This window comes from Leopardus geoffroyi, chromosome B2, assembly GCF_018350155.1.
Source record: "Leopardus geoffroyi isolate Oge1 chromosome B2, O.geoffroyi_Oge1_pat1.0, whole genome shotgun sequence".
In the NCBI taxonomy this organism is placed as follows: domain Eukaryota; kingdom Metazoa; phylum Chordata; class Mammalia; order Carnivora; family Felidae; genus Leopardus; species Leopardus geoffroyi.
The window spans coordinates 67,844,923-67,871,045 of NC_059332.1; the positions used below are offsets into that span (position 1 = coordinate 67,844,923).

General features: G+C 36.4%; 1 protein-coding gene across 9 annotated transcripts in view; it reads right to left on the reverse strand.

Annotated features, from left to right (window-relative positions):
- Positions 1-26,123, reverse strand: part of COL12A1 (collagen type XII alpha 1 chain) — a 123,808-nt gene that overhangs the window by 69,493 nt on the left and 28,192 nt on the right. For 6 of the 9 annotated variants that reach the window (XM_045498790.1, XM_045498793.1, XM_045498788.1 and 3 more), the window contains 11 exons: positions 25,543-25,815; positions 21,993-22,265; positions 20,034-20,306; positions 11,365-11,637; positions 4,687-4,953; positions 4,055-4,247; positions 3,057-3,178; positions 1,170-1,319; positions 969-1,088; positions 705-869; positions 1-147 (listed from right to left, as the gene is read on the reverse strand). In XM_045498790.1, the coding sequence (XP_045354746.1) occupies positions 1-147; positions 705-869; positions 969-1,088; positions 1,170-1,319; positions 3,057-3,178; positions 4,055-4,247; positions 4,687-4,953; positions 11,365-11,637; positions 20,034-20,306; positions 21,993-22,265; positions 25,543-25,815 (2,256 nt within the window). The remainder of the gene's footprint in view (positions 148-704; positions 870-968; positions 1,089-1,169; positions 1,320-3,056; positions 3,179-4,054; positions 4,248-4,686; positions 4,954-11,364; positions 11,638-20,033; positions 20,307-21,992; positions 22,266-25,542; positions 25,816-26,123) is intronic. The other 3 variants (XM_045498794.1, XM_045498796.1, XM_045498795.1) reach the window with 1 other exon arrangement.

Below are 26,123 nucleotides of genomic sequence, written 5' to 3' on the forward strand. Positions count from 1 at the left end.
CTGGACCTTTGACACTGTTACACAAGTTAATGGTGAGGTCATCTACAATCCTAGAGAGTGACTCAAAGTCAGCCACGTTGTATGCATGAATATCATCAGGATCCGTCGCAATCATCTTTAATTCATCTTCATCAGCATTTTTAATACCTTGCAAAAAAAAAAAGGATACATCAAATTAAAAGCATTTGGATTTTCAATGTTAACTAGAATATACATATGATTTTCCTCAATAATAAAATGACTATCTCTGGCACAAAATAGAAACAAATAAAAAAATAATGTGAACTAAAGGCTATTCTGAATTGGCTTCTTCTAAATGCTTCTAGCACCAATTTCCCACCAAAAAGTGTCTCTTGAGTGTTTTCTCTGGAAAGTAAAATAATGGATATCAAAAATAAACATGGTGCCACAGAAAACCAAACAGGGATTTTCCTGCATCCTACTAATAGTACATTTGTCCTCCTGACCCATTACTTTCTTCTAAGAAGCCATGTAGTTGCATCCCATTACAAGGGGAAAAGAAGAAAATGAGTTGACTTCTTGGCATATCTTTTTGATAAATTATGTGATAGGGAAAATATGTTTAATAAATTATGTGATAGGGAAAATATGTTTATGTGTTTATGCTTCAAAAATATTTTAACTATAAAAATATCTTCAGCTTTTGTAACCCCAGGGGCACTGCTAGCCTTTCGAGTGCTTACCGATAGCAAACAACTCCACGCCTTCATCCTTGAGTTTCTTTGAAGGTGCCTCAACATCATCTTGTGATTTTCCGTCAGTGATGAGAACACCAATTTTTCGAGCTCGAGGCCTCATGCCAGCTTGGGTCTTGAAGCTCTGTTGACGAATGAAATTCAAAGCCATGCCTAGTGGGATTTTTAAAAGAGAATCAGTCGCATCATTACTCAGCCACAAGTTCTGACCAAAAGCAAGACCTAAAAGTGCACCAGGCTGTCCTTACTCACCTGTGAGAGTATTGCCTCCTTTGTATGGTAAGTTTGCCACTGCTTGCAACAAGCTCTTCTTGTCTCTGTGAGCATTTAACTGCCACTCTGTTCTGGGATCCCCACTGTACTGAGCAAGGGCTAAAATAACACCACTGGCATTAGCATATATAAAAAAGAAGGACAAAAATGTCTAAAGGTCTTCAATATTGCCAGACCTACCAATTTGTACTCTTTTGGGACCAATTTCAAAGACTTCCACAATGCGAGAAATGAAACTCCTCACGGTTCTAAAATTTGCCCGGCCGATGCTCCACGATCCATCCACCAGCAACACAATGTCTGCTTCTGCTCTGGTGAGACACTCCATCCCTGACATGGCAATCATGAGACAGGACAGAGTAAGGAGCAAATTCTTAGTAGAATGACTTCCTAGCCATGCCTCTGCCATCCCTGGATGCTCAGTGTTGCCTAGCTGCTTCAGTTCTGTAGCTTAGCTTGGTGATTTGGAGGTCAAGACTCCAAAAATATGTCAATATGATTCATTAACCTCAAATAACATTCATAAGGATCACCAATTCCTCCAATGATATTTCAATGGCAAATATTTCCTTCATCTTTGACTCTTTCCTGGCTACAGTCATAGATGCTGGAGACTTAAATTAAACCATCATTGTATTTGAAAGGGCTTACAAACCCAAGAGCTGAAATAATTGAATGAGAATGTATAGCCATCTGGCGACAAGGCATTAATAATTTTAATAAAATTTTAATGTGATCTAAAAATTAGATGCAGCATTTTTTTGTAATATGTAATGGTCATTGGCAGACAAATACGAAATGAACTGATAAAATGTGTGAGCTAAAAAAGGTTTTAGTGAGCTTAAAACATCTTCTAAAATAATTAAGCTTCGGGTAATTATTACATATATTATGAAGGATTAGACACATGAATCTTTATTAGACCTTTTGGAAGTAAAGATACCTTGTTCTAAAACCTGATAGCTACTATATTATTGAGTTGCTAGCTGTTTAACTTTATCATGTACTATGTAAAACAATCAGGTAAATACAGATGGTGAAGTCTGCACATTTAAAAAATCAAGAAAGAAGGAAGACAATTTAGAAAAGTAGGCAAACAAATATACAAATTGAGAGCTTTAGAGACAACAAGCACAAACACTGATACAAAGCTAGGGTGCTTTGGAAAGAGAAAAATCCCAATATCCTCAGTGCACAAGCTACAAAATAAAAATATAAGTCAGTTAATATCATCATAACAGAAACAACAGAACATTCATACAAAACAGCAGGATTTGACACTTTGACTTATTTTGTCCACATCCACATTTTTTAAATCCCCTCTTTTCTGGAAGCTTACATTACCAGCTATGACTTTTCCAACTTCTTGCCATGGTAGCATCCGAGAAAATTAAATGATGCTCATCACACTACAACGGCATCCTTTGCATATAGTACCTCCCATCAGGACTGAAGACTCCCAAATACCACTCCAAACACCTAAGCCTTTGCAAGCCTGCCCCTACTCTGCCCAGGTCTACTCCTTTTTATCAAATGATGGAAAACATTTAGAGGTAAATTCCATCCACTACTTCCACCTCTAAGAACGTTCAAAGCTAGCTTCATGCACATCAAAGCAATAACTGTGGCAGGAGCAGAAAAATCCGAGAGCTTATGCTTCCATGTTGCTTACCAAGTCATGGCTGTCCACCTATTTATGTAACCGAACTCTGCTTGCTCAGCCCAAATAAATCATTTCTGCAACTACTTTAACAAAATAACATTGCATTTTAGTTATTAAAAAGAGAGAAAGTGTATGTAACCTACCCATTGCAAAACCTCAGCTTTAAATAATACAGTACTATGTAACCAATGCAAATGCTGACAAGATAGGCCTTAAAAAATACTGTCAAAGGTATGTTTAGCTAGCTGTTTGAAGATACGTTTTTAAGTGTGCAAATTATTTAAGCATATTGTAGTATAAAGTGTTTATATTTGCTTTTCACTGTGTGACTAACCTAACAGTTCACATTTGAAATAGCATCATAATATTAAGTTTTCGTGGGGAAATGTAACTCAGTTTCTTACCAGAGGATAAAATTGGCATGACAGTTGTATCAGAAAGGGTTGTCATTTCTTGTCCAACAAGGGGTGAACTCTCTCCTCCATCGAACATTCCAAAAACATTTACTTTATACGTGGTACCTGCCCTGAAATGTTAAAATATATAGTTCGTATGTAAAACTGGCTCAAGGGGTAGCACATTTTGCTTTGTTAAACACATTCATCTTGATTTTACAAACGTTCACTTACAACAAGTTAAAAGGTACTGCTTCTAAGCAATGGGCTTTAAGAAAATAATTTAAATGCTGTATATTGCAAGGTAACATAAAGTACCTAGCACAATGCCTGGCACATAGCAACCTCAATAAATTTCATCCTCTCTAATCTGCTAAAAGTAAACAATGAGTATTTATATAGATTTCAATATCGTTGAATGAATGATTGAGACAAACAAACTTTCCAAAAGGCAATGCACAGTAGTCCATTCTTCCTACTGTGATGAATGTAGGGTGCTGTTCAAACTCAGACTTCCTTGTTTTCCACTGCACAGCCTGAAGCGAGACCTTTAATCAGCCCACCCTTTCCCGTTCCTGCCAGCTGGCACCAAGCACAAAGTCCTGCTTCTCTCTCCCATGGCCCACCCTGGAAGAGGATTCATATTCAGCATCTCAGTGTGAGTCACCTGGGCCTTTCCAGAAGGCACAAGAACCCCCACATTTCAACAGGCCTGGCTAGGGACAAGCTGCTTTTGGTGACATCATGAAATATGAAAGTTAATTTTTAAAAAAGCAGGATGTTATTGAAAAGATGCCATTCCGAACCATTAAAATGTCACAAAAAACTCAGCTTGGCCTCTGAATCCTAACCTCATCTTCCGTAAGAACAAGACTAAGAAAGCAACTTCAGCTGATTTTAAGCACTCTGCTGGCAATCAGACACATAAGTGATTATCTGTGTAAGTCCTACTAATTTACATAAACTATTCAATCTTTTAACCATAACTGAATATAGTTCATTCCTACCTAAGTTCCTCCAAAACAACTGTATTGTCATATGGTCCAACCACTAACTCCCCCAGTCTTCTGTCATCCCCCGTAGGGTGGAAAGTGACTTTATAACCCTTTACTTCCCCAGGGGCAGGCTCCCAAGTCACTCGGAAGCTTGACATGGTTGGGTCAGATGTTTTGAGGTTTCTGGGTGATTTAAACCGAGAAGCTGTAAAGATAAAAATGTTTTAAAATATTATCCATAAGACTAGGTTTGGGGTTTTTTATTACCCCCTGCAATAAGAAATCAGATTAGCGATATCTAAGTGATGTACATGGGAATCATCGCAAACACAACACTTCAAATTGTATATTTCTAAAATGTGGTAGCACCAGACATAACATCCAGTAAAAATCCTGATAACGAAGTGCTACCCAAATGGATATATAAATAATTCTCACCATTCATAAGATCATATTAGCATTAGAACATTAATATGTAGAATCATTTTACCAGGATTAGTATGCTAATCAGGATCCCATCTGATTATTACAATCTAATTTACTATGGAATTAATTTTAGGCACTAACAAATAAAGTAGATGTATTAAAGCCTTCCTTTAATATATTATACTCTTGCCCCCCTCCAAAAAAAAATTATTTTATACCTGTTGTTCCTGATCCTTGCCTAAGCTTTCCTTCTCCAGTCTTGTATATTGGGAGAACTGTAATGTCATATGTGGTCTGAGGCTGAAGTCGTTTTAACACTGTTGAGGTGACTGTGGGTGGCACTTTAGCAACCATTTGTCTCCCTCCCCCACGGGGGCGATACACAACACGGTAGTTGATGACTTTCCCAGGTGCTGCTTTCCAGGTAACTCTCATTGTGTTTTCTGTTTCTTCATCCACTTTCAAGGTTTTTGAATCTGGGGATACTGTGGGATAAAAGGAGATTACAATGTATACCGTGTTGAAAGAAAATATACATGTCTTCTTTCCCATTTATGTGAAAATAAACTGTGGTTTCTTAAATATGTACAGTATTCTTTTGCTTAGCAATGTGATCTCTCATAAATTCATGATGGCGTGTGAGCCTAATCTCAGTGAGATCACGGTAAGATGTTTTCTCTTTATCTAGCTAATAACTAAAAAATGGAAGTTCATATTGCACGGATTTCCTTTTGCATTCTAGAGACTTTAGTAAAGAAAACATCCATTTCCGGAGGTGAGCTTTAGAATTTTTATTATATTTCCATCCGTAAAGAATTCCAGTAGCAATCATGCTGTGGAGAATACTAAAAATCATGAATGCAGGGTCAGAAATATTATTTGGGTCTTTTCAGTAAAAAGTATGGTCCATAAATGATTAGCCAGAGTTGACTATAGTTAACCCTATTTTTGTGACTGCCACTGACATGAACACAAAAAGAATAGGAAACTCTAACACATAAAAATATCTCCAGGGTTCTAAAAACAAACTGGTATACACTGAGTGTTTTAGGGAACACTATGTAAAAAGTGTTTGATAAATATATAATCGATGTTTTTTATTAAATTATCTTTTACTAATATTTCACAATTATTAATAACTATATCAATATCAGAAACAGATCACTAAACATCCACAAAAAGCCAACACACATCCCTTTTCTTTTACAAAGTTAGAGCATATAAGCAAGATCATTTCACTCAGTTCAATAATCTTAGCATTCAAAGATCATAAGCAATTTCTACACGAAGACACTAAACTGAAGGAAACAGTGCAAAGAATATTTCTTGATCCTAAGAGAAATTTTCATGTAAAGAATCTTTCTTGATCCTATGAGAAATTTTCGTGTTCAAACAGGCAAGGGCCACTTGTAACAACTAAAAAATCTAAATAAACTAAATATGTATATTGAACAAAATTTTTCAAACACTGGATATCAGACAAGGTAGGACAGTGATCCCTGAGAGATAAAAACAAACGGGAGTGAGCTTTATGATTATCCTGGCTTATTGCTTAGACAGAATTTCCAGCCCCAGTTCAGGAAGAGGGAAAGCAGATGGAGCCTGATGATCTCACTTAGATCTCACTTACAGGAGATGGTTTTGTGAGTTAGGGGAGGCCAAGGCATCTAGAATTGCAGAGCAGAGTACTGAAGAGGAGATGGTGTAACAGAGGGAAAAGCTCCAGAAATCTGCAAGCGGTCCTCCTGGGATCTTCAGCCCAGTGCTAATCAGTGCATATGTATGAGGAAACCACCCAAAGCTAGGGAAAGAACTACTCAAAAGCAGCAGAAGGAACAATTATTTCCTAGAGTTCATGCAGTGCCCCAGTGATGCCCCATTAATGGGGTGAAATTATCCCTAAACTAAGGGATTCTCTGGTCTGGTTGTAACAGAACTTAAATGGAAGCTTGAGAAAGATTAATCTACTCCAAATAACTTAACTGAATCCCAGAGCAAAGCTTAAAGATATTTATAAGAATGTAAAAATATCTGGCACCCAACAAAGTAAAATTCACAAAGTCTGGCATCTCATAAAAATTACCAGACATGCAAAGAAGGAAAAAATATGACTTATGTTATAGACTGAGTGACTGTGTCTCCTTAAAATTCATTTGTTAAAGCCTTCACCTCTAATGTGATGGTATTTGGAGTTGGGACCTTGGAGAGGTAATCAGGATTAAATAAAGTAGTAAGATTAGGGTCCTAATCTGATGGGACTGAAATCCTTATAAGAGGAAGAAGAGACATCAGAGCATGATCTCTCTCTCTCTCTCTCTCTCTCCCCACCTCCATGCGGAGACTGGGGAAAGGCCACATGAGGACATAGTGAGAAGATGGCCATCTGTGAGTCATGAACTGACTTCTCAATAGAAATCAAATCGTGCCAGAATTTTGATCTTGGACTTCTAGCCTCTAGAAGTATGAGAAAATAAATTTCTGTTGTTTAAGCCACCACTTAATGGTATTCTGTTGTGGCAGTTAGAGCTAAGACAACCCATAAGAAGAAGAAAAATCAACCAATAGAAACAGCAACAGAAATGACATATATGACATAATTATTCAAAAGGGACAGTACAACAGCTATTACAACTATATCCCACATGTTAATAATGCGAGAAAAAGTATTAGGCATGTTAACTAAAGATACAGAACATATAAAAGAGACTCAAACCAAACTTCGAGATGAAAACTACAATGTCTAAGATTAAACATTTGGAAATTGTGGAAAGAAAATTAGTGAACCTGTTGACATGGTAATAGAAACTACCTGAAATCAAACACAAGGGGAAAAAAGATTGAAAGGCTGAACAGCACAATACTAAGCTGTGTGATTACCTCAAACATATTAATACATGTATAATTGGAGTACCTAAAGAGAATGGGGTGTAATAAAGTATTTTTAAAAAATAATGGTCTAAATATTTTCAAATTTTATAAAAGTATAAACTCGCAGATCCAAGAAACTCAATAAGCCCCAAGCACAAGTAGGAAAAAAACTTCATCAAGGCCCATCAGAAACAAATTGCTTCAAACCGGTGATAAAAAGAAAATTTTTAAAGCAGCTATGTAAGCAAAAGATACATTATATAGAAAGGACAAATAATGACAAAATAGATAAAGAAATTCAATATATGGTGGGGCGCCTGGTGGGTGGGTCAGTCGTTGAGTGTCCGACTTCAGCTCAGGTCATGATCTCGGGATTCGTGGGTTCAAGCTCTGCATCGGGCTTTGTGCTGACAGCTCAGAGCCTGCAGCCTGCTTTGGTTTCTGTTGTCTCTCTCTTTGGATTCTCTCTCTCTCTCTCTCTCTCTTTCTCTCTCTCTGTGCCCCTCCCCCGCTCACACTCTGTCTCTCTGTTTCTCTCTCAAAAGTAAGTAAACATTAAAAAAAAATAAATTCAATATATGGTTATGGATTGTTTCTGGGAGATGCAAAAGTATACATTAAACTTAGAGTAAACTGGTTGCAATTTTTTATTTTAGGGTTTAAAGACACTAAGAATTCTCAGCGAAGCCCATTACTTTCTATAAATTCTAACATTTATTCAGATTAATCCTCAATTCTCTATTACTATTCTCTAGGTAAGTAAACTATTATTTATATATACATATGATATTTATATTTATTATATTTTTTTCAAAGGAAAAAATGTAAAGTCCTTACAAAAACTTTTGGAAATAGTATAGGAAAGAGCACTAGATAGAATAACAATCTATTTGGATTAGTATCATTTCCAATTGTCACAAATATTGAGTAAGCTGATGTGTGTCTAACACTTTTCTAGAAAAGATTGTGCTAATGTTTCTGACCTCTTGTTTCTAAGCCTAAATTTTTATTCAGTGGAACAAAGTGTATCTCTCTTGCACAAAATTTCTAGACCAACTTCTCACAACTCAGAATTGAGAAAAATTAACAGTTAATTCTTACAAGTGTTGGTCTTGTAAGACACCTATATCCCCCAAAATATGAGATCCCAAACCTCAAAACAGTCCCAAATTTAAATGTTAGTAACAGTCAAATTTTGTAAATCATACTTGGAAATGCTTCAAGGAACGCAATTATATTCCTGCCTTTTAATTAATTCTTTAAAATAAAAGAATCGAGGTGAAATAAGGTACAACATATCTTACCCTAGTCTTCATGGAAAACTTTGAAGTTTAGGGAAAAAAAAAAAAAAAAAGCCTCGCTGGCTTCCCATGAGCAAGAGGCAAAAATTTTCACTTCATTGATAGGTATGCCACGTGCTATAAAAGGGTGCAACATTCACATCTGTAAGTGCTTTTCATGTTTTAGAAGCTCTCACAAGATGCTTTCCAACACCCACTGTACCTCTGCTAACCCAGCTGCCATAAACTCGAGCGCCAATAGAAAGGTTCCCATATGCTGGCTTTCTAGCCACAATCCACGGTTTTCATTGTGTCAGCAGTTTGCACACCATGTTGCCGAGTTTCAGGTGAAAGCACTCCCGAAACTATTTCCACAATGTCCCCTTGGAAGTTTATGAAAAACTCTGAGAGCATGACCTAGTGACTCTGCCCATTTATCCATACTTTAGGATTCATCCACCACCCCAGTACCACATCTGACTCCGATTTCTCAAGTACTTTCTAAACTGCTTTACTTTCCACAGAGAGGGCAAAATAAAATACAACAACAAAATAGAAGTAGAACAAAGAAAGTTTCTTGTCTTCTCTATCATTTGCTTAGATGTTTGAGCAGTTTGTGTAAAAATGAAACTCTGAAAACTGTACGTTTCATTCCTGCCTACTCTGCTCCTAGTTCAAAAGAGGCCTTTCTGTTCACTTACCCTTAACTCAATCAATTAGTCAAAAAAATATTGAAAATTTCTTAGAGGCTCAGCTTCTTAGAGATGAAGGTTTATTTAGGGTTTCTGCTAACATATTTGCTTTTGGCTAAAACATATCCCCTGTGGAGATTTTCAGTCCCAAATAAATATTTGAAGACTTAGTCTTTTTGGAAGAAGACACAAATGAGAAGATTTTTGAAAAAGCTCCCCTCTAAATACAGATACTTTTGTAACTGCTCAATCACATGAATTGTATCTTCACTCCTACAAATAAAGTTGGCTATATGTGTAATATCTGGCCTGGTTTATGAAATGATTTCTCTTTACAACAAATAAAGTTCTGCCAGATGAACTTCTGCCAAATTTTTAAACTACATCAGCCAATATATTCAGACACAAGAGTTCATTTACTACCATGGAAACCAATCATGTGAATATCTGAGCAATGTGCCTTTTCACATATTTAAATTTCCAATAAGGAGTTTGTTTTAAATCTGGTTAATTTTGCACAAATTTAAACTTGGACACATTCTTCTGAGTTTTCCAGTGATTAAAAAAAGAGAGAGATGAGTTCTTCAGACAACTCTGACCAAAAGACTTCAAGACAACTTAAAATCAGGATATAGGACTTATCTAAAATTGCTCATGGCACTTCCCTCTCTTCTCTTTTACCCAAAAAAATTCCCCACTTCTTCCACTTCTTTCTAATGAAAGGAAATTCAGGAAGGTCCCATTCTTTTCCCTTTTCCTCAAATCTTCCCAAAACAAAAGGAATAAAATCTTCTCCTACAAGTTCTTAGAAATGCCTATACTTGGTGGTGCCTGGGTGACTCAGCTGGTTAAGTGTCCAACTCCTGATTTCGGTTCAGCCCATGATCTCACGGCTCCTGGGACCAAGCACCACATCAGGCTCTGTGCTGACAGCAGCAAGCCCGCTTGAGATTCTTTCTCTCCCTCTCTCTCGGTCCCTCCCCGGCTCGTGCTTGCACTTGCTCTCTCTCTCTCTTAAAATAAATAAAAAAGTGGGGCGCCTGGGTGGCGCAGTCGGTTAAGCGTCCGACTTCAGCCAGGTCACGATCTCACGGTCCGTGAGTTCGAGCCCCGCGTCGGGCTCTGGGCTGATGGCTCAGAGCCTGGAGCCTGTTTCCGATTCTGTGTCTCCCTCTCTCTCTGCCCCTCCCCTGTTCATGCTCTGTCTCTCTCTGTCCCAAAAATAAATAAATGTTGAAAAAAAAAATTAAAAAAAAAAAAAAAATAAATAAATAAATAAATAAATAAATAAAAAAGTTAAAAAAAATAAATTCCTATTGTTAACAAATGGTTTTTTAGGAAAGAATTATGAAATGCTGGCACATCTTTCACCAACCAGCTGATAATAAATGATGATAGGTCATTCAAAACTATTCACAGGAAGGAATATTAATGATATTAAGGTAAACCTAAGCCATCAAAAAACACTGAGTGGACTTTTGATTTAACCTTACCAAATATAAAAGGAATAAAATAAAGACTCTAGGAATCTAGCATTAGTCTTGGGTATATAATAATCATAGCTTCAATAGCCACTATCATATATCAATCAACTCTAAGTGGCTCGGCACTATGCTTAGCGCTTTGCACACTGTCATTTCATTTAATCTCAATTCAACTCTTAGAGACTTCAATCTACAGATAAACAAACTGAAACTCAAGGGAAATTAAGTAATTTGCCCAAAGTCACATAGCTATAAACGTGCCTGCATTCTCTTTGTCTCCATAGCTCCTGATCTAACTAGCTGACCACTCTATCAGGAAAAAAGACAAAGAGACAAATATAGGTAGTTGGATGGGATTCAATATTTCAAAATTTGATATAATTTTTATACTAAATGAACCAAGCAAACTTGAATTTAAACCACATTCTTTAAAAGGTGCTAATTTTTCAGACCCCATTTGTTACATAAAAAGAAAGAAATAAAGGCAAGTGGCTAAACTGTCACTTGAGCTGATAGCTATTAGGTAGCACCAACACAAACACAAACACAAATACCCTTGTGCTGTTACCTACATTCAGTCGTGGCTTCTCCATTCAAAGGTTCTCCTTCTCCACTGCTGTAAACTGCAAATACTGAAACTTTGTATTTGGTCTCTGGCTGCAGATTTTCTATCACAGTATGAATTGCATCTCTGGGAAGACTTTTCTCTCCAGTCTCAATATCATCATAAAGCGATTTCCATGAAACCCTGTAACCTCGAACCATTCCTGGAGCAGATGTCCAATAAGCCCCAATTGATGTGTCGGTGATATCTTTAGTAACTAAATCCTTAGGTGAACCACGTTCTAGAATAGAAATGAAAGGGAAATCATTTTTCTGTTATCTACTAGATACGTAAATATTCCTTCATCCTAGTGCACATCCTAACTTGCTGAATTCAGACTCAGTTTGTCTAAGGTTGCCCATTCCTTCTTTCTGAGCCACCTGTCCTTTCCTGTCAGTGCAGCAGACTGATGCACTCAAACTTTAGAATCGTATCTGATTCCTACCTATCATCCTGGTCCCTGTACGTCCAGTCAGATAGTAAAGCCCCTGAGGACAAGGATGACATCCATACATGAAGGGGTACGTGCCTAAGAACGTTTTCTCTTCAAAGGGAAAATTGCATCTAAATCCCAAAATTTTACATTTCATTCCGCTTTACAACATAGTCAGCCATCGTTCACGAAGATCTTTATATCTTTAGCATCATCTTTTTCTCTGTGATTAACTTAAATAAGCTCACTTCAATGGATGACTTATAATAACTTCAACGACTTCATATCACTTGCAAATATTAATTCCAGCAATCGTTTTTTCATGGAAACTCTACTTGTTCATGCTATTTAAAAGTATAAGTGCAACCTTCCAATAGAGCTGAACTCTAATGAAACTAAAAACCACCAATTCCTCTGGAAAACTTAAAAGCCATCAGTCATCAAAATAAAACACACCACTTGTTCTAGCTGATCGAAAATGTCTGCTACTAAATTTTGGCTCTTTCAATTCAAAAAAAAAAAAATACAACTCAAATGGAAAAATATGGAAACCTCAACTTAATAGGAGGCACAGATGTCTTCCAATAAAACCCTCACTTTCCATAATTTAAATGTAAAATAAATATACAGGTCACTTTATATTGGCTACCTTTACTAGGGTTTATGCCACAGCATGACATAAATATAAAACTATCTGTCTCTACAGCATACATTTCATCAGTAATTGTTTTATATTCAAGCAAATGATACATAATGTTGTTACAAGAATTTTGAAGACTATTATTTTACTTGAAGAGTAAAAATGAGTATCTTAAAAAATACTCATGACGAAACAACTACATTTCAGCACAAAAAGTAAAGGTAAGAATAAATTAAAAAAAAAAGCAATCTGGATAGACAGAAACCTATCATACTGTAGAATTTAGAGGGAAAAATAAATAAAACAGGAGCTGGGCATCTTACCAGAGCCCAAGCACAAATGGAAAATTCTAACTCCATTAAAAATAACTTTAACTGCTGACAGGACATCTCATCTCTGGAGGGAAATTAGTTACATATTTCACTGAAACCCAGAATACTTATTTTCAAGAACACATTGACTTTTTTCCCCCCACAGTGCTTGAGGCTAATACTCATTTGAAGGCCTTCTTGAACTCTATTTCCTACTTAAATGGCCACATATTTTTATATTTTCTCTACTCGAGGGAATATAAACAAACTGTTTGTTTCTGTTCGGTTTGGTTGTTGCTTTTTAAGTTTTATTTTGTTTTGATCATTGACACCCCAGCAACTGGTCTCTAGATTTTCAATGTGCAGCACATGTTTCCTTTGCTTGATATACACCTTGTTTTCATATGTGCCTCTGAATTTCATAAACTGCAGCTAGGCATAGCCATTGTAAAATAGTTGTACTTGAAAGTGACTGAACTTAAATGAGCCAAAAGCTGCATTAATGGCACTCCAAAAAAAAAGCATAAGATAAATAGATAGAATATGGGAATATCTTCCAAATTAATACTGAAGTAACTTACAAATAATAGTTTCAGCATCTTTTCCATTCCAAGGTTGTGTTTCTCAGCCTGTTTTCCTCCCTACTTTGTACAGCACTGAGTTTGTGACACTATTTATTTCCATGACAACAGACATCAATCTCACAAACACAGGCTAATGATTTCTTTGTGAGAAAATAATAGTTAGACAATTATGGCTGAAGCAATCATACATTCACAAATATATTTCTGGGCTACAAACAAAAGGAGCCTAGTTCACTAGACAAGCATTCCCATAGACTTTAATCAACTGTTTTAACACTCTCAGGACCTGGAAAGTTGGAACAAAATACTAGTAAAATTTCAGTAAATATCTTTGCAAGGTTTATCAATGTCCAGAAAAGGGTCTATAAAAGCACTTTTTGAAATACAAATGAAGCATTAACTAAAAAACATCCTTAAGTTATAATTAATGACATGACAACACTAAATCCAATGAGCACTGAGTAAATTCTCAATTACAGAAAACAATCCTCAAAAAATTATATTATCTGCCAGCGACACCCAAAGGCATTATATACAGGCAGTGGCATTGCAACATTCCTTATTAGTAACAAAGAAAATGAAATCCAAAGAAGGAAGAAAGGCACCTCAATCCAGAAGCCAAGACTGACAAGACAAACTGCTTCAACAGGCTTCAGTTGGTGTGATAAGAATATTCTTAAATATTAAGCTTATGCTCTTGTCAAACACATTGGTAAACTTTTTTTTCTCCCAAAAAAGCGGGAGGGTTGAGTATTCTAGCTGCTGCATTACACCCAAGAATTTTGAGAATATGATGTCCTTATGACAAGTAAATTTTATCAGACCTATAACCCTTTAAAAATATTATTTAAATGGACTCTTAGCTTGGACAAATATTGGTTTACAAAAAAAAAAAAAAAAATGAAGCAATTGAATTGTATCCTGTGATACAATTGGCAGACTATCAAGTGGCCAAGCTGGTCTTAAGGCCTGGTGTGCAACCAGCTGAGCAAGCCACCAGCAGGCTGTGTCGCCCCCTGGGGCCCTGGGAAAAAATAAATGGACTGGACTTGATAAGATACATAGAATCACCTGGGGTGCCAAAGAGTAGGCCATGCCCAAATCAATTAAATTGAAATATGTGGAGATATGCCTAAGCACTGATACTTCCTAAAAAATCTTTTAAATCTCTATTATTCTCATTCCCCTACAATTCTTTATTCTTTCCTCATTTCTTTCTTTTTCCTTATGCTCCTCTCTAAGGCCATTATTTGTTAGATGTGCTTGGTCAGTGCAGGAAGAAACCCTCACACTTGCTTTCACTCTGAAATAAGGTTCCTTCAAAATAAAGACAGGTATGGGGTGCCTGGGTGGCTCAATTGGTAAAGTGTTCAACTTTGGCCCAGGTCATGATCTCACAGTCCACGGGTTCAAGCCCTGTGTCAGGCTCTGTGCTGACAGCTCAGAGCCCGGAGCCTGCTTCAGATTCTGTGTCTCCCTCTCTCTCTGCCCCTCCCCGCTCACCCTCTGTCTCTTTCTCTCTATCTCATGGCTGACCCTCAGAGAACTGAGAAGTGTGTTGGATCTTCTCATCACATCCTTTCTCCCCCATAACACACGTGTGATGTTCACTGCTCTCTCCTCCCCTTCATCCTGTTTCAAAAGGAAGTGGCTCTCAACCCATGCTTCTTATTCAAGAGTTGATCACATTTTCTTGTGAATGAGGTTCAACTGAAGTGTTACCTAGCTAGGCATTTGCTTTGGTTTAAAATACGAATTGCACATTTTGTCCTTGACCTGAGGAACTTCAGACATCAACAACTACAGAAAGAGTATTTGGCTTGGTTTGGTTAGATTGGGTTTGGGAGTCTCTTTTTAGAAAACCTGGGAAGGAAAAGAAAAGGAAGAGGAATAAGAAAGGAAAGATGTCAGAAGACCAGCGTGTAGCCTTTCGGCAGGAGAGATTACTGTTTCTTAAAAGGGGAAGCTATAGAAACGGTCCAGTGAACAGGAACCAATGCCAGTAGTCTTTTTGCCCCTTTGTCACTATGCTTCCCAGAACCTGGACCCACTTCCACTTTAGCAAAGGCTTCCTACCTCCTCGAGTCCCTCTTTTCGCTCTGCCTCAAGACTTATAAATGTTTGTTTTATGATGTTTTAGTTTGTTCAGGATTTCACATAAGCAATATTGTTCTCAATAATATTTAATTTCATGGTACCTGTTTTCTGCTGTTCTGGGGTATATGCCTATGCTTTGAATATTACTTTTATTTCTGGTAATAGAATTTCTGGCAATCGTTTCAAACAAGTCCTCTTCTATAATGATGGCATGCCTTTATCTTCATCCTTCTCAATAGTTTTCCCAGCTACCTTATCCTCCCCAGTACAGTAACAGTATATTTATAAGAAATAACATGCTTTTCTGTCCTAAATTTAAACACACAAAATTTATCAGTTTTTGAGATTCTGATACTCAATATCTCTTCTCTGATTATCAAACATATTTAGATATACTCAAAAGTCATTTTTCTCATGCCTGCTCACATGCATCTCTGAGCTACCGTTGTGGGAAGTAATTTAGACAGGTGCATTTCTCATGATCTGAACATCCACAAGGGGTTGATTTCTGCTTTTTCCACATATGAAGCCAAAGAACTAATGCCTCATTTAAGTAACTTTCCTACGTTTCCTTAGCCCTTTTCCATTTGCTTTCTGAAAAGCAAATCATCATCCAATTCAAATATAATTATAACGCAAATTAGCCAATGATGATAACTGAAAAATTAATCATAATGAAATGAAACTATAAATTGTTCCAGTCAGCTTTCATTGAGTTTCACATACCACTTTCAAAAATAGAAATTAAATTGAAAATGTAATGTAAATCCTCTTCTAAATCAATTTGTCTTTTCCGTTAAAGCTCAGTTCAAAAGTCATCCAACTTTCCACAGCAGAATACAGAAAACCTGCTTCCGCGTTTATGTGGAAACATACTTGATTTACAGCCAATGAATTAGATCCACCACTCCAAAGGACAAAGTTCACTATTGATAAGCTAACAAGTACGTTAAGCAGTATGTAGTTCTTAAAAACCGCTTAACAAGTCACCCTTCAACCTCAAAGCCTGAGATTTCTTCCATAACTGTTATGTCTCCAACATGATTTAGATATTTCTCTGATGAGCCATTAACGTGCAGGAAAGGAAATATGAATTGCTGCTTGGTAATTGTGCTAAAGTTCCCAGGAAACCTCAGAGTTGTTATACTCAGAACATATAATTTTTCAAATTATGAGATAGCAATAAATCTAGGGAAACATAGAGACCTTATTTAGTCTGTCTTGGAGAGGCCCCATGCTACTCAACATCATGCAGAGGAATCCCTATGATGTGCTAAAAACCTCATTGTAACAAAATGTCAGCTGAGTTAGCTTGGTTTGATGTACAGGAAGTTCTTCATGTCTAGGAAGTTGGCAGGTTGCTATAGCAACTGCAACAAAGGAAATGTTGAAAAGTCATCTTTTCCATAGCCAAAAAACAACACTCAGAAACAAAACGAACCATATTATTCCCAAACTGAAATTTTCATTCATTTGTGGTCAATCTTTGCATTAAAAATGGCCATTATTCATTTCAGGGTTTCTATGAACAGGTTTTCCTTTCTCTAAATACTAACAGTGACAATTAAAAGTTCCATCAGGACCTAAAGTACTTTTACATTACAACAGTGCTTTAGTAATTACATTAAATCTACTTTAACAACAACAATGGGTGGGGGGGGTGGGAATCATGTAAATCAAACCCAAGAGTTTGTGCTCAGATTCCTCTGAAGTTTGGATCTGAAATAGTAATAAACACTGCCTTTGTGATTCTATTTCATACAGTCCTAGAGCAAACCATGAACTTCCCCAATGCCAATGCTAATAAATCTCTCTTCCAGGGACAGGGGAATTTTCTGATCATTGGCTACATTTCAACAAACTAGGAAACGGATTCAAGTTAGGGATGGTTGTAGTAAATATTTTTTTTAATATTTTTTGAATTGAATAGAATGCACTTCAGACAATCCATAAAATTTCAACCTACAGAATGCTCTTGCCGGCTGGACCATGCCTCTGGATGGAAGAAACATTCCTTCAAGGTCTGCTCTTACCACCTTCTCTCCCAAGAGAAAAACAGATTAGAAAAACAGCGGCCCTCAAAAGCAGTTGCCTGGCTCTGTTTCTGGCTTTCCACTCCCTGCATTTACCATCATATCCTATTCCTGTATATGGTATGTGGATTTGGCTAAGTTAATACAATAAAATGAAATGGAATAACCAGGGGCAAAAATCTACTATTTTAATTTAGTCACAACTATGCTTTCACATATTTGTCAAGTTTACCACACATAATGCAATGGGATAAATATGTTAATAAAATCAGGCTGGCAGCATTTTATATAATCCTTCATGTAGTAAAGAGCTTTGGTATAAATGGGAAAAAAGTATTATTACAATTCAATTATCAATTAACTATAGTTAATCATCTCACTTCCCTCCTTCTCAGGAAATTGAAAACAGTAATTTCTAAGATCTATTTTACTACTCATGTATCTCCCTTAGAGGTAACTTCTGATCAAATATGTGTGTTTGGGGGGGGGGGCGGGGAGAGGGGGCACATGCATAGAAGTTGGTAGATTTTCTATACTACTTGTACAAAACTATAAAATTATAAACAATTTAGCTATACACTTGGCTTAGAAAAATCACAGCTTAATAGAATATGTTTGCTATTAAATTAAAATGTGTATTTTGTTTTCTAAAGATTGTTAATATATTATTAACAAAAATGCCCTAATTTTTAGCTTTAAGAGATTTGGACTGAGTATGAATATGGTTTGTTTTAAAGTAAGAAAATGCAGAAAAATATCAGAAGGTTAAAAGGTATAAAAAGTAAAACTATTAAATCATTTCCAAGATATTCCTTATGAGAAATTTTCACAAACATCAATAACCTACAATTATTCTGTAAAAAAACAGAAGCTCAAAAGTTTATCCTTAAAAAATCCTATAAACAACCTATGTTGAAAGCCCATGGGAAGTACATGAGAAAGAGAACTTCAAAAGGTCAAAACAAAAAAACAAACTTTTCAGAAATTCTGGACGTTGCTCCAGATAGAAAGATCACATGCTTTACTGATTAGATTATGTCTGTGTAATTAAGGCAAATTCCATTTCTAGTTCTTATTATTTTCAAAACTTTAGGGTAGCTAATCAATATCTCCAAAATACTTACAAAAGCTTTATTTTTAGATATCAATCTTAAAGTGAATATTATTTCTCTTCATGAATTTTATATACATATAGTATTTTACAGTTCACAAAGAATTTCGCTTAGAGTCTCCCATTCGATCTCCACGATAAATCTGGGATGAAGGCCGAGCAATGATCATCCCCTCTTATAGATGGGAAAACTAAGACTCGAGGGGTTAAGGAAACATGTCAAGGTCACATGGCTAACTAGTCAAACCAGGACTCTTCTAGTAATCAGTATTGTACACACTGGTATTTAATCTTTCATTTAAATCCTCTTTTAAAAGTAGATTTCAGGGACTATTGGAATTAAACTCTTGGTCACCATTAGAGATAGGATTGATTAGAATATTTGTTTTTGTTTTAACTATTGACAAAGTCTTGAAGTTTTAATCAAAACTGTCTGTTGTGGGCCTTGTCCCTGTTAATTATAATATCTACAATCCTCCAAGCTCCACCAAATTAGACAGATTTTTTACCTAAGGTCACTGTGACTTCACATCACAAAAGGTACTTCAGATTTGTTTTCTTCCTATAACTATTTTCAGTAAGTCATATAAAAGATGGTGATAACAAAAAGGAATCAATGCCTGATTTCCATTTAGGCTTCCAGCTATGGTACCAACTCATTATTGTAATCATCCACTGATATTTCTTTTTAATATCACAACATTCTTATTGTAGTTAGGCCAAATTTGTATTTTCTCCCTCTTACACAACTTACTTTGTAGTTGTGGTGAGTTAAATGTAAGCTGCCATTATATTTCAAAAGATTCTAAGAAATATGAAGCCCTCTGGCAATTAACTCTGCAGAACCAAGGACATAGCTCCAGTCTTGTTGGTGGTTCTTGCTAAGTACCGCATTAACTTCAAACTTCTAACACAGAGCTGAATTTTAGAGGTCATTCAGAAAACAAACAAAGCAAAAACCTGGATTCTCATATTTCTCAAGCTGAATGCTTTTATGCATGGTGAATGAAATGAGACTCAGAGTCAGAAAAGGGTTTCTGTCTTCTCGTGAGTGATGGAAGCAGTCGCATTACCTTGGGCAACCCAAATCCTTTTCACCCACAGATGTTCCCCAAGGCCCTTTCCCACCCTGAATGTCACACACCTCTTCTCCACTCAACCAACCCATGGCATTAAGAACACATTTCTATGGCCTTATGATGCACTCAGCTTCCCGGTACACCTCTTCCTGATCACACGTGATTTTTTACAGTTGCTTGTATTCTATGTCTCTGAATCACAGGCAGTTTCATAGTTACTTTTCAATCCAAATTCCTTTTAAGAGAAAGGATAGCACATTTCTAGATTTTGTTCTCCAGAAACATTTTCAGCTTCCTAAACAAATCACCAACAAACTCAGGAATTTCTATAAAACGTGACGGTAATTACCTTCAAGCGTTGCTCCTTCACCAAACAGGGCATCTCCAGCCCCGGATGCATACAAGGCTGTCACAGATAAGGCGTATTGTGTCCCTTCGTTTAATCCTCTCAGCACAGTTCTGTCTGTGTCTCCCCTCACAGTAACCTCTTGAGTTTCACCCCCTGCCGCTGGGGTGTATGTGATGAGATACTGTTTCACTTTCCCCGGTGCTCTAGTCCAAGACAATTTCATAGTTGATGTTGTGGGGTCAGAAACTCTTAAGTCTCTTGGGTTCCCTCTAACTTCATTAAAAAACAAGAACAACATCAAAACTCATTATTGAATAAAATGACTTGAAAAACATTTTGTTGCTTTGCGTGTGGGGGTGCGTGTTGCGGGGGGGGGGGGGGGTGTCTGTGTTTGTGTGTGGGCGGCACGTGCACCACATCAAATTTATATCCTGAGTGGTATTACAGCAATCGTAACTCTTGATTGGCCAACAGAGCCTAAGCATTTCTAAACTGGGCCTTATTTGTCAGTAGAAACCAATCAAAAGGCATCCCATTCCTCTTCAGTGTTTACATAGGTTAATATCTTTCATGTTACTCTCTTTGATGTTAAAAACTACAATCTTTTTCTCTAAAAGTGGAACAAAGCCCTACAAATTGTAAATACGTTGATTAGTATCACAATGTAGGCTTTAACTCCTCCAAGAAATTCTCAATACAAAGGATTTTATCGGTATCATGCTATGAACTTCTAAATGTAATAACCAGGAAATACACTGATGTGATAAAAATGATAAATGATCAAATGCTATCCTAGAAAAAGTCTTAAGGTAAGAAACAGCCCAAGTGAGGCCTTGCCTTGGGTAAAACTCAGGGGCTGTCCATCCCTTTGCAACTATGATGTTTGGCATTTCATGACTTTTCTGGTAGAGTGGTAATGTCATCTCTGAAGGGTCACAAGGCACCAATCCTATGACACTCTCCACTGGGCACACAACAGCTAACCACTTTCACTCCGAAAAACAGAAAGATGAAGAGCCACTGGATCTTTTTACAGTACCCAGCACAAAGGGCCCTAGATCCCCAACTAGAAAGAGAAAAAAGGAAGTGGTGACTTTCTGAAGGGCAAAGAGGAGGAAGAAATCAGATGGAAAGAGAAGGGGACTCCATAGGACAGGCTATTTAGCTGCTTACAATGGGAGGGAAGTGGTGACGCAGGCCATGCTGGGGTGGATATTCCTTACGAGTGTCTGACTCAGATTCACTGCTTATCGGCAACCTGACTCTGAGCTATTATTTAGTATCCTCAGCCTTGACTTCCTTATAAAAAGGGATAATAATACTAACAATTCCATTGACTCTATGCATGGATCAAATAAGAAAATATATGAAAAGCTCTTTGCACAGAACCTGACACAAACAAGTCCTCAACAGCTGTTCATTGTTGCGAATATGTTGTTATTGCTATTATTTTAAATGTTAAAGAATAAAATGAAATAAATAAAATGAATAAAATGAAAATTATGAATGCCTTAATTTTTCTCAGTAAAACAAATATTTAACATTAATAATTTGCAGCAAATATCAGAATCTATCCTGGGGGCCTAACCATTTAGGTAAAAAACAGGTTATTATTTTAAAATCTTCCTGAAGAAGTAATATATAATCTGTTTCAATGGTGCAGAGCAGTTTGATTTTCAATCCCTAGTCATCCTTCAATTTATATCAGAATATGTAATCATGCTATTTTTAAAAGAATATGTAGATCATAAATAGTATTTGAGTTCTATCGACACAAATAAATGCTGTCATAAGTCAGTCAAAAATTTGGGTAACTCCAGTCTAAAAGGACTACAGTCTAAAATACTCAGATAATCGAGATAAAGTAGTATCCTGTAGTGTCTGTCCTGATAGTTGCCTACAGCTTCCCCTGCAGTCAAGAGTTTGGTTGTTACCACGCAGTTGGCATATTTCCTCTACCTTCTTCAGTGGCTGCATTTCCAGTCAGCGGAGACCCAGGTCCTGAGAAATATTCCGGAATTACAGATACTTCATATTTTGTGTCTGGAGTCAGGTTCTCGAGTGTTATCCTCCTCTGATTGGCAGGGGTGGTCACTTCTTTGCTCTCTCCGCCAGCAACTGGTTTATATATAATTCGGTACCTTAACACTCTCCCTGGAGCTTGAGTCCAGGTAATTTTGAAGCTGTCTGTAGTTTCGTCTGTCACCTTTAGGTTTCGAGGTGCTCCTTTTACTGAAATATTTTTTAAAAAGTTTATTTTACACAAAAGAATGCAAAACTAGCTTTTGATCAATAAATTATAGCATTCCTCTAAACAAATCCAAAAGCAGCATTTTATCAAACATCCTGGTTACAGCATTCATTTAGCCAGATATTAGCTAGGTGATGAAACAATAAATACTCAATATACAGAAAGAAAGTAAGTACTGTTAATTTTTTAATCAAATAAAGAGGTACATAATAGTAAACTTTTAAAATCATAAATATGTACTCTATTAAATAGTAAATTCATATTGACATAAAATTCAAAAATAAAAATAACTCATGTTTTCAAATATAAGTAGCCAACCCTTTTCCTCTAACTAGATTTTCTCAGAAACATAGGAAAAAAATACCTAATACCCAGTTCTACCATATTTACCCACTTGAATGAACTGTCTTACCCAGCCAGTCCCACGGCTAACTTTTTTATCTGCAGAGTCCTTTGACTTGGAGAATAATTAGACCATACATGTGTTGGACCAAACACACTGTAGACACTTAATGAATGCTACCTGGATCTAAATCTTGAGGTCAAATTGCAATGTGTGTAATGTCCATAGACTAACAGTCTTAAATAGATTTCCATTAAGCCTAAATGAGAACATCATTCAGCTTTATAGTTAGTAAACATGTTTAAATTATTTATTTAAGGAGAAAATTGTTCATTTGGACCACACGTTCAGGGAAGACGGACTAAAGGTTATTGTCTTTTCAATCCACTGGAGTGAAAGCACAGTGCGAAACGACTGCATTTATCTCGCATATAATGAGAAGTTTACCTAAACAGCCAATACGTCAGTAGATCACTTCAGGGAGAAAAGAAGTGTATCCCTTAAGAAAAGCAATGGCAGTTGGCAGAGTTACAGCCATGATTCATTTTACATGGCAAGGAAAAAGACTAAATTAGCCAGAACAAATGAGACAGATAAACTGATGAGTTTGAATATAGTAGTTTCCCCCACCACTTATCTGCAAGGGTGACATTCCAAGACTTCCCAGAGGATGTTTGAAACCACGAATAGTACTGAACCTTATATACACTATGTTTTTCCTATAGAAGCATACCTATAGTGAAGTTTAATTTATAAATCAGGCACATTAAGAGATTAACAACAACTAATAATAAAATAGAATAATTATAACAATATACTATAATAAAAGTTAAGTGAATGTGGTCTCTCCCTCTCTCAAAATATCTTATTGTGCTGTACTCACCCTTCCTGTGATAACGCGAGATGATGAAATGCCTACATGATGAGATGAAGTGAGGTGAATGACGTAGGCACTGGGATGTAGCAATAGACTACTATTGACCTTCTAACAATAGCCAGAAGGAAAATCATCTGCTTCTGGACTGTGGTTGACAGTGGGCAACTGAAACCACGGAAAGTGAAGCCACAGATTAAGGGGAACTACTGTACTAGTTTTGAAGCTGAATGTGTAATTTTGAGCTTCAGATTACCCAGAAGGAAAAAACACGACTACTTATAGGTTTACTGAAGTTGTTAAATGAGATAATCCATGGAAAACAATTATCACAGTCCCTGACACATAAGTTGGAGCTCAATAATTAGTAGCTTAACGAAGGTACTGAAATCAGAAACTTCCTTATTGACTAAAGAAAGTTTAAATTTCAGATTTCACTACAGACAATAGAATTAGAAATGTATTACCAAATTGTATCATTGGAGCCCAATGAGCAAAAACTAGAGCGTATATGAATGTAGTTGGCTCTACTCAAATACCCTCTGGATTTAAATTTCTTCTTATCCATATTCCCATCCCCATCCCAAAATGCTGAAGGAAAAGGGCCAGGCTCATCAAGCAACAATATGGGCATTATAGAGAAATTATCAGAAAATCAGAAATATCTAAGTATGGATTTCAGGGTTACTCAACACAAAAAAAATCATAAGAAAAGAAGTAAACTTTGGCCATTATTTTATTTGCTGGATTTCATATAGAAATTTCCCTAAACCATGCACAGAAAGAAAACATCAATCTTATTTGAAAAATCCTTCAGAGAAAAAAGATTCTCTAGCTTTTATCAGCAAGGTATGCCAACATGTGCCTTTCCTGTTAGCAAATACTTCTTTGTAACCATCTTAATTTCCTCATGTATCTGTTTATGCTTTTTTGCTCATCCCTAGTAAAAAATGGAGAACAACTGACATATCTTTTAATATTTGCGATATTTATCTTAAAGAGTAATTGCCTAGTCTTAGTCTTCTCATGGCCAGGTTCCTTGGTACCCTTTGAATATCCAATGTAGTGAAATGTATCAGAAAGTACTCAACTCTATCCAGTTAAGAGGATATACCTAAACAAACACTGCTTGAAACATTTGGTAAAATGTGTACACCCATGTTCTTAGCAGCATTATTTACAATAGCTAAAAGGTGGAAGCAACCCATGGGTGAGTGGACAATCAAAAAGTGGTATATACATACAATGGAATTTCTTTCAGCCATAAGAAGAAAGGATATTCTGACACAAGCTACAACATTAATGAACCTTGGGGACATTATGCTAAGTGAAATAAGCCAAACACAAAAGGTCAAATACTGTATGAGGTAACTGGAGTAGTCTACTACTGTATAGGCACCACCCCTATGAGGTAACTAGAGTAGTCAAATTCATAGAAACAGAAAAATAGAATGGTGGTTGTCAGGGGCAGTGGGGAGAGGAATGGAGAGTTATTTTTTAATGAATACAGAGTTTCAGTTTTGCAAGATAAAAAAAAGTTCTAGAGACACATGGTGGTAATAATAATATGAGTGTACTAACTGCCACCGAAATGTGCATTTAAAATGGTTAAAATGGTAATTTTATGTTATGTGTATTTTACCACAATTTTTACAAAGAAAAAACATTTGGTAATATATTTGCCATCACATCCATAGATAAAGCAAACAAAATTCATAAGTATTTGAATATAACACTACTGAAACATGGGACAGAAAAATCTGGAAAAGTAGTATTTTGAGAGTTAATTCCATAATTATTAATAGTTCTCTGTATCTCTTAACCTCAAATTCATCAAAATAAATCTAGGGTTTTTTTTTTTTACATAAATTTTTTTCCACTTTCTAAAAGGGTGTATGAATAGCTGTACTTTATAGAGGCTGAATCTTACAAAGACATTCACCATTCTAAACTATAGTTGCAGGTGATTATTTCAAACTGTAACTTGGTTCTACAATAAATTGCTAGTTTTTGGAAAACAGGGTCAGAAGCCCCATCTCACCTTCCGCAGTGGTCTCTTCTCCAGCTAAGGGAATGCTGAAGCCATCCTCATACTCTGCAGTGACGTTGACTAAGTACAGAGTCTCTGGCTTCAAGTTGTTGAGAATGACACTGGTGCTCGATGCTGGCTCCACCACTGTGACCTCATCATCCCCGGTAGCTTCCTTGTAGGTGATGTGGTATGAAAAAACATTTTCTCCAGCGGGAGACCAGTTCGTTTTGAAACTGTAAGAAGTCACCTCAGAAAAACTAAGATCCTTTGGAGGTACATAAGCTATTTAAAAAAAAAAAAAAAAAAAAGGCCAGAGTTTGAAATTTTTAAATCTATAAAGCTATATTGGAACTAATGATTATTTTTCCGAAAGGGCTTATATTCATTGGAAGAATAGTCATTGAGACAAATACATTGAGTAAATATGCCAAACATGACCTGTGAGAGAGGGCCTCTCACTTACAGCCCTACAAGAAGATCCTGATCATTTGTCTCGACCATTCATAATACTAAGTTACACTGTTTAAAGGACTAATTAAAATTGAACTTGGGGGCACCAGGGTGGCTCAGTCATTTAAGTGACCGATTCT